This window comes from Clinocottus analis, unplaced genomic scaffold, assembly GCF_023055335.1.
Source record: "Clinocottus analis isolate CAN_PGR_092001 unplaced genomic scaffold, fCliAna1.0.p SCAF_15, whole genome shotgun sequence".
In the NCBI taxonomy this organism is placed as follows: Eukaryota; Metazoa; Chordata; class Actinopteri; order Perciformes; family Cottidae; genus Clinocottus; species Clinocottus analis.
Genome location: NW_027175876.1, coordinates 45,776 through 55,546, shown reverse-complemented (window position 1 = coordinate 55,546; position 9,771 = coordinate 45,776). Strand labels below are relative to the sequence as shown.

Genomic DNA, 9,771 nt, shown 5'->3' with positions numbered 1-9,771 from the left:
GCCACCGACGCCATCTCGGGCCAGAAGGACGTCCGTCGTTTAGTTTTTTAAAGCGGCGGATATCATTTGAAACAATAACACGAACATTAGAAGCAGTTAGCTTGTGAGCTACATCCAGCAGCAGCATGTTGGACGGCTCTCCCGCGCGCGGCGGAGCGGCGGACATCGGCAACGCCGAGAACAACAACCCGATGTCGGCGAAGACGAGGCAGGCGCTGCGGCGGAAGAAAGGAGGGAGGAAGCTGCGGAAGCCTGCGAGAAGCTGCCCCAGCATCCGGCTGTCCGACCTCAACAACAACAGCATCAACAACACCATCAACAACATCAACAACAACAACAACACCAGCAGCTCTGCGCTCGGAACCGAGCCGCCGCTCGCTGCACAAAGCGCGCTCACGCTGCACAACGTCAAGCAGGGCGCGAGGAAAGAGGTGACGTCACTTCTCCTCTGTTGTTGTTGTTGTTGTTTTTCTTCTGGTTTTGTTCGTTCTTCTTCGTCTGTTTCTGTTGTTGTTTCTTCTTCTTCTTCTTCTGTTTCTTCTTCTTCGTCTGTTTCTGTTATTGTTGTTTCTTCTTCTTCGTCTATTTCTGTTGTTTCTTCTTCTGTTGTTTTCCGTGTTGACAACCAGGTCGGTCGAGGTCAACGTCGTGTTTTTACACCTGCATTGTCATATTAAAGCAAATGTAAATATTTTATTATATCATTACTGTTATTGTGACACATTTAAATATGTGAGGTTTGGACTGTTGTTCTAAAAATAAACAACAATAAGACATTAGAAGACCTCAACTTGGTCTCCACTACTTCTTTTATCTATTCTCCTGTATATAATAACTTGCTATTTACATTCCTATATAGTTTTATTATAAGTTATATGCGTGTAAATCCCCATTAAAGAGATAAATAATGAAATAATGAGTTGATGAGTCGACATGAATGACAAGAATGGAAAGTGAGTCAACGAGTTGTTCCTCTTCCTGCTGCGGGACGAGTCTGTGTAAATAAAATAAATAATACATACAGGAAGAGGAAGTTCATAACACACACGCACAAAAAACACGTTTTATTGTGTAGGAATTGTATTGATTTCTATTTTTTTTTCTGTATGTTTTTTATTTAAAAGTGTTATTTAACAGTGTGACCTGATGATTAAATAACATATTAGGAGTTTAATGTAAACCTGAACTCACTCAGAGTACTTGTTCCAGTTCAAAGTATTGTTCATAAAGTGACGTTCATAAAGTTTCAACTTGTTAACTATATTAATGACGTTTTTTTTTTTCTTCTGTTTTTCTCAGCTGCTGAAATCCAAAGGCGGCCGATCGGAGCGAGGAGCGGCGCCACCTGGTGGCCAAGCCGCCCAGAGCGCGTCCACGCGGGTTCACAAGCCCAGGCAGGGCCCGGGCCCCGGGGCGGCTCGCCCCTCCAAGAAGAAAGACCCCGGCGGCTTGAACAAGCCCCTCCCCCTCCACCGGCGCGAGCAGAAACTGCCGCCGCCGCCTCTCCTCCGCGCCGCCGTCCCGAGCGAGGCCGCCGCGCCCGAACACCTCAAGGACGGCGAGAAGGTCTACGCCGGCGCCAAGTTCAGCGAGCCGCCGTCGCCGAGCGTCTTGCCCCAGCCGCCCAGCCACTGGGTCGGGGACGGCGAGCCGCGGCGGAGCGACCGGCGCCGAGAGCAGATGAGCGACCACCTGAAGTCGCTGCTGAAGGTCCGAGACGAGTCGTGACCGCGCAGGGTGTCGCCGATTGGGGCGAGGGAGGGGGGGGCGGGGACAGAGGGGGAGGCGGTGGTGGTCGGGTGGGAGAGGGGGGGGGAGTCAGAGTTTGGCCTTTGACCCGCTGCACTACGGCGTCGGGGTTCGGTTCACCGCGGCGCTGCTGGAGATCCGACCGTCGGTTCTGTTTGGGACGCGGCGCTGTTCTGTTGCGTTAGAAAGCGTGCGGCTGCAGGACGACGCCATGTTTACACGCTGCAGAGAGACGACGGCACTTTCTTTTGATAAGGCTGTGTGTGTGTGTGTGTGTGTGTGTGTGTGTGTGTGTGTGTGTGTGTGTGTGTGTGTGTGTGTGTGTGTGTGTGTGTGTGTGTGTGTGTGAGAGAGTCTGTCTGTCTGTCTCTGTGAGTCTGTCCGTGTGTGTGTGTCTGTGAGCCTGACTGTGTGTCTGTGTCTGTCTGTCTGTTTGTGTGCGTGTCTGTTTGTCTGTCTGTCTATCCGTGTGTGTGTCTGTCAGCCTGACTGTCTGTGTGTGTGTCTGTGTGTGAGTCTGTGACTCTGCCTGTGTGTGTGTGAGTCTGTGTGTGTCAGTGTGATTTCTTTTTTAAAGAGCTCATGTTACCGTACAACATATATTATAAACATATATTTGTGTATATTTTTCCTCGTTGTTTTAACAGAGATTCTAGTTTTGTTACTGAGGTTTTTCACAAAAAAAAAGAACAAAAAAAAAAAAAAAAAAAAGCCCATTGACTTGATGCTCTTGAGTCTCTTTAAGCGACGACGCTCAGCGAGACTTTTTTTTCTCTTCCCGAACTGATGTTTGCACTGAGAAGCAGGACGGGGCGGCGCTGCCCGGCTGCGGCGCTCTGAAGCTCGACGGCCGCCAGGCGGCTCGGACGTCCACATCGCGGGTCGAATCGGGACCGCCGGACGTTAGGCCGCCTGGTCGCGGGAGTTCTTTCCCTTCCTCCTGAACGCGGGTCCAATCACAGGGACGCGTGAAGAGTCTCACTCAACCAGCATCCAGACTGTTCATCATCATTATTATTATTGAAAATCTTTATTGCACTGACTGAAGAGTACGTTCACATGTTCAGATCATCTTAAGCTCTTATCCTCCACCCCGCCTCCAAAAAAACATCTCAAAATGTGGGTTTTCTTTTTCGTGTGTGCGGGGAGACAAAAGTATGGAAGCCCATTTCTGCCCCCACCTCTCCTCCAAAAAAGTCCTAATTATGATTTTTTTTTTTTAAATTATGACTTTTTTTAAAATTATGACTTTTTTTTAATTATGACTTATTTTTTCATAATGACTTTTTTTTTGTCATGACTTTTTTTTTTTTTTTGTCATGACTTTTTTTTTTTTTTTTTTTGTCATGACTTTTTTTTAATTATGACTTATTTTTTCATAATGACTTCTTTTTTGTTGTCATAATTATGACATTTTTGTTGTCATAATTATGACTTCTTTTTTTTTTGTGGCGGGTATGGGCCTCCATACAAAAAGTCATCGGCCATTTTGAACAAACCAACCAGACAATCACCAAAATGATGACGAGTATGTGGAACGTTTGAGGAATTGCCGATGTGGATAACTATTTTACACAAATAGTTTTGAGTCGTTTGCTGCTTCCAGCTTCTCCTGTCTCGGGTCATCTGAATAAATACGTTGGGAGTTTCTTCGGACTGTTTTCCTCCTGACATTTTAAACGATACGCGACACAATCAGAACTCAGTAACGCAACGACGCTGCGGCCATGAAATACACGCCTCTTGACGTAGAAACAAATGTGAGCACGACGATATGGTGCAGCCGTCAGCGCGCTCCACCAGGCAGCAGCTGTCTGGTGGGTTTCTGAATGAAAGAGGAAGAGGAGGACGAGGAAGAGGAGGTGGAGCGGTTCTCTTCTCCGGGTGTTCCCTCTTCGTTACCCGTAAACCACTTCCCTCGCGGCTTCATGTAGCTTTGGTCTCGTGTCTTCTTAAAGAGGACTATCATCGCGCACTTCTTTCCTTTAAGACACTTTAAAGCACAAATATTGTTTACCGAGATGCGTTGAATTTGGCGCAGATGACCTCGTGACCTTGTTTTTTTCTGGTTATTATTATTAATTGATTAGTTTCCTGTGGCTGCAGGCAGGCACCTGCTGGGTCTCGCTTCTTGACCTCTGTGACGTCATGATAAGGAAACGTTGTGTTACCGGAGCAAAAAAACTAAACTGCCCATTTTATTACAGTGTTTGAAAAAATAAAAAATGTAATTCAAGTTATACGATTATGGATAACAGCACACCCCCGTGACACAATTTGTTTTATGAAGAGTTTCTTTCATATCTAAAGTAAAAAATATATTAAAAATATTGGTTACCCCTGTTGAACGTTGTTTTTGTGTTTATTACTCGCGAAGGAACATTAGTCTTGTTAATGAAATCCAATGACAGTGTTTTACATTTTATTGCATATATATATATATATATATATATATATATATATATATTTATATATATTTATATATATATTTATTTTTTTTAAATTAAGGTAATGGTGAGAAAATTATAGAAAACTATCACAATTTGCAAAAAACATACACCAGGTGAAAATGAAAAAATAAAAACAGTAAATAAACCCAACCCTGCGGACTCTAGATTTACATTTCAGTGTATATAGTTTGGAGATATATGGAAGTAAATAATGATTTAAATCTCTAATCACTGAATATTTCATATTTAAACGCCACTGAATTTACAGTTTTGAAAACAGTAACGAGTATAACGAGCATGAAAGTCAAACAAGCACAGGGACTCTCACCCTGAAGACCACTGTCCAAGTCCTTTACTGCTTTTATTGTCATTAAAATAATAAAATAAAAGAGAGGTGGCATCCATTTTGTTTCTGCAGAAGGAAAATTAGAGGTCTAAAGTTGTTGCAACTGTTTATTTCCTTGCTTCTTTCAGCACGTGGAACTAACGGCTCGCTAACCGCTAACACGCCACAGCGTCTTCACCCGGCTGCCGGGTGTCGCACAGGACGAAAAGCAGAAGACAGAATAAAAAGGCAACAGCAAACTGTAAAAGACAGAAGTGCTCGCTTGCAACATGCGGCTACACAACTGCATTTCGTTGGGCAACTTTATTGTACAATGACAATGAAAAAAACTAAGTTAATCATTGATGGTGCCATCATGCTCAAGTAAAGCAGCTAGTAAACATGCTCACCATCTTAGTCGTGTGTGTTAGCATGCGCACCATCTTAGTCGTGTGTGTTAGCATGCGCACCATCTTAGTCGTTTGTGTTAGCATGCTTACCATCTTAGGTGTGTGTGTTAGCATGCTCACCATCTTAGTTGTGTGTGTTAGCATGCTCACCATCTTAGTTGTGTGTGTTAGCATGCTCACCATCTTAGTTGTGTGTGTTAGCATGCTCACCATCTTATTTGTGTCTGTTAGCATGCTCACCATCTTATTTGTGTCTGTTAGCATGCTCACCATCTGAGTTGTGTGTTAGCATGCTCACCATCTCAGTTGCGTGTGTTAGCATGCTCATCATCTTAGCATGACCTGTTAGCATGCTCACACAGATAGTTTCAGTCCGTACATCATGTTTACAGGTCAAGACTAAACGGAACAGATTGGGTTGAAATGGACACATTTTGGATTCGATAAAGAAATCTTTGACAGACGCAGGAGCTTTATATTGGCATCCATCTTGTTTCTGCAGTCGGAAAATTACAGGTCTAACGTTGTTGCAACTGTTTATTTCTGTGATACTTTCAACACATGGAACTAACGGCTCGCTAACCGCTAACACCCCATCGTTTCATCATTTTAAAGCTTCTTGCCAAACCAACAGGTCTCACAAAAAATAAAATGTAAACGCTCCACCTCTGTTTCAAAAAAGAGGGAAGACAATGAGAAGGTGACTCCCTCTTCACCAGAGATCATATAAACTGCTTTCCTCTGTAGGAAGCACCATTTGAGAGACTTGGACAGTTTAGAGCATCAGGACATCAGAGATAAAGACAAGAGGAACGATGGCTGAACCCAGATGGATTAAAACCTCTTTGTTTGTGATTCTGGTGCTTCAGTTTACAGGTAAGGAGACATATAATGTGTTTATGACGACAGAGACATTAAAGAAGCTTCTTTATTTATATCAGTGATGTTACTTCATGACCTCACCTTCATTTAAAGGAGACAGACAAGTAGTCTGTTTGTTTCCCATCCAGGTGAATAGTGAGTTTAATGAACTCTTAGAAACCAACCATGAGGAACATTCTCACACTGTTGTTGTGTCTAAAATGATCTTCACTCTGACGTCAATACTCATGTTTTTATTTCTCTTTATTCTCTTTCTTTCTCTCTTCTCAGCAAAAACAACAGGACAACTTTCCCCTGCCTTCACTCTCAGAGATGGAGATGAAGCCACTTTGCCTTGTGACACTTTGATAGATGATCATAAGCTCTGTAACTCTACTATATGGTTCTTCCATTATTCAGGAAACAAACCACCAGTAGTTCTAGTTACAGACGGGCAGATTGATGAAAGAGCCAAAGATAAATCAGACAGACTGAGTGTTTCAGAGATATGTTCTCTGGTTATAAAGAACGTCACCAATGAAGATGCTGGTCGTTATGTCTGCAGACAGGTTATACCAGGACAACTGGCACATGGTGATGTGGTTCTTCTGTCTGTTGTCACCCGTGAGTATTTACATCATCATACAATACTGAAACATTATAATAATGATGATGATGATGGTGATGAAGTTCCTCTTCTTCCTCTCTCAATGTCTCCATCTTCACCAGTGACTGAACTCGAGGACGCTGGTGAGGTGAAGATGATCTGCTCTGTGTCGGCTTATGAACCCTGTAGACACACAGTGAAGTGGCTGCTTGAGGGTCTAGATAACAGAAACGTTACGACGTCTCAGTCTCGCTGCTTCTCCGCTGTTTCCTTCTCAACTTCTCATTTCATTTCGATGAATCCTGAGTTGCTCAAGTGTGAAGTGACCGATCCTCACAATAGAGAAGTGTTGGTGTTTCCCTTCAGCCCTCCTCAGTCCTCAGGTGAGGACGGAGTTCATGAGATGTCATTATTCCGTCTCGTTCATGAACAGGAGGAATTTTCTCAATGTCCAGTATTTATTTTTGTATTTACCAGATGACAAGGCAATAACAACAGCAGCAGCAACAACAGAAGGCCAGAAGCAAAGTGAGATTATAATAAGCTGCTTAAAATCACCCCTTGTCCTGTTCCTCGTACCTGGTTTACTGAATTAGCCGGATAATTCTCAGAGTAAGACGACGCTCAGGCTCTTCGGTTTCCACGAAGCTAGTTTGGAAAAATTATCAAAGCAACGCATACAAATCTCTGACCCTGCACCAGCGCAGGTTCAGTGAAAGTTCACTGGATAAATTGGCCACTCCCACCGGACAGAGTTCATTTGCCATCGTAGCATTAGAACATCATGGACTCTGCTGCCTTTCGCACGCGCAATCATCCTGATGACCGACGTCTGGTTAGAAAGAACGAGAACATTTGAGCATCGGGTCAACCTTTAGGAAGCAGAGATAGCCTGACGTCAATCATCTGGGGAGTTTAAGCTGGAAAACAGGACATTTAAATCGACGTAGTTCAGAACCAGGTACGAGGAACGGAGGCCAATGGACAACTGATTATTTTAGTTTTTGAGTTTTAAGATCAGCTTCATAAACATGAGGTATTTTCTATATTTAGAGTATTTTTTTAATATTTACCAGGTGAAGATGCAACAACAACAACAACAACAGCAGACACAACAATAACAACATACAAAACAAGAGCATCAACAACAACAAGAGCAACATCAGCAGAAGGTGAGAAACAAAGTAGCAACTCACAACTTAAAACAAATCTAGCAGCTGTGATTGTAATTTATACACAAATACTGTAGATTCATTATGTAGATTAATATTGGTGATGGAGGAAAACTCTAATATATTTAATGTGTTTGTGTTTACCTCCCATATTTAACATATCCACTTTCAACAGTTCCTATGACATCACTCCTCATTTATCGTGTATTTTCTGACAAAAGTCCAGTTGCTTCAATTTTCTGACAAACAGTTCCTTCTGGCTCATCTCTGCGTGCAGGTTGGTCCGTTCTGAACTTGTGGATCTTGCTTCTCGAAGTGGCCGAACTCCTGCTCATGACTGTGCTTGTTGTTCTCCTCATCAGAGCTCGGGGTGAGAACATTCTGCCGGTTTCACACTGATTAACACAAACTGTAACTTTCAGAGCTGAAAGGTTCCTCTGTGGTTCTCGTTCTCCAGGGAACCGGAGAACACCTGATCGCACCACTGTGAGTTGAACGTCTAAACAAGAGTTTTAAAACGCTGGTTGTGATGAAGGGTCTGGTCCTCGTTAGGGGTCTTGATCGTGGATCGGACCCGGTCCCATGTGGCTGTGAGGGGGCAGTGCTAGCTCGCCCTTGTCTTTTCCATTTTGACTTGAATTTGTGTTTTGCAGGCGCACGGTGATGGAGACGGCCGTGGAGGCTTTGTGAACTTTGAAAACGTTGAAGACCCTTCTGTTGCTGTCCAACTCCCCTGATCGACGGCTTCCACGCCGACGTCCACCCGCCAGAGAAATGGCTCCTCTGCAGTCAAACATTTATTATTTTAGGTGTCAAACCATTTATCACCATGCAGTCTGATCTGAAAGCCTTGTTTTATTTCATTTGAAGAAGCTTGCAGCACATTTAAATCAACGTTATGTCTTTTCCTGCATCAGAAACACAACTTTCAACAACTTTCTGAAGACGTCATCCACTTCGATTTAGACCTGCAAATATTTTCTGATCGCTTTTACATTCGTGCGTGGCTTAGCATGACCTCAGTCTTATCATTCGATGTGCAGAAGAACTCATTTAAATTGACTTTCATGTTTAATTATTGGTTTTGAGTCCGAAATGTTGCTGCTAATTTTTTGGGACATTTATCTTTGTTTCTTAATGGATTCAGTTACAACATTGTCTTCATTAGAGCTGCTAATAAATATTAAATCCTCACTTATACGCGTATTCCCGCAGTTTTGTTGGATTGTTTTGTTATCACTAAATGTGACTGCTTGTTGATGTGGACTTCATGCACTGTCATGCGCGTATTTATGTATTCAATATCAGAAGGCCCAGGTACAAAATGCACGGCCAGCCACTAGTAAAAAGGTGGATACACATTTTGAAAAGGAAAAGAAATCAAACAATGATGCCAGACTCCATGATTGGTGGTATTTTGGCTACACAAATCTTTTTAAATATGACCGTGATCCTCTTCTGTTTCACCCCAGAAAGCTTCTTCCCTTTTTCTTCTCTAAAAAGGCTTTTTTTGGGGAGTTATTTGTGACCCGATGTGAGGTCCCGGGACAGAGGATGTCGTGTTTGTACAGATTGTAAATCCCTCCGATGCAAATTAGGAATTTATGATTTTGAGGTCTACAAATAGTCTTTAATTGAACTCATACAGCAAGAAAATCAACTATCTTACCTAACTTAAGAAAGCTAAATCCTCGTGCCATGTTCTTGTCAGCCTGTGATTGAAACCACTCAGATTAATATTGGTACCCATCTCCTGAGCAAGGGGTTTCTCAGCAGAGCCCAAAGTACAGTGACCGACCACGTCCGCCCGACCGCAGCGTCTTCAGCCTGCTGCCACGTGTTGCACAAGACGAAAAGCGGAAGACAGAAAAAGAAAAAGAAGACAGAAGCGCTCGCTTACACAACTGCATTTTGTTGGTCAACCCGTGTTGTACAAAGGAAATTTACAGGTCTAAAATTGTTGAAACAGTATATTTCTGTGCTACTTTCAACACGTGGAACTGGCGGCTCACTAATCGCTAACCGCTAGCCGCTGACACGCCATCGTTCATTTCTACACAACTGCTGTAGATTCATTCTTGTAGATTACTAGTGTGATGGAGGAAAACTCTCATATCTTCACGTTTATCTCCTTTATGCAATGGATCCTCACAAAAGTTAGTCCTGATTTGTCGTGCATTTTCTGACTAAAGTCCAG

General features: G+C 43.1%; 1 protein-coding gene across 1 annotated transcript; it reads left to right on the top strand.

The window, feature by feature from the left end:
- On the top strand, positions 1-1,735 carry LOC137785881 (proline-rich nuclear receptor coactivator 1-like). The gene is made up of 2 exons (XM_068577434.1): positions 1-431; positions 1,300-1,735. Exons 1-2 carry the CDS (start codon positions 126-128, stop codon positions 1,726-1,728), a joined length of 735 nt encoding a protein of 244 aa, XP_068433535.1. The 5' UTR covers positions 1-125; the 3' UTR covers positions 1,729-1,735.
- The last annotated feature ends 8,036 nt before the right edge of the window (positions 1,736-9,771 follow it).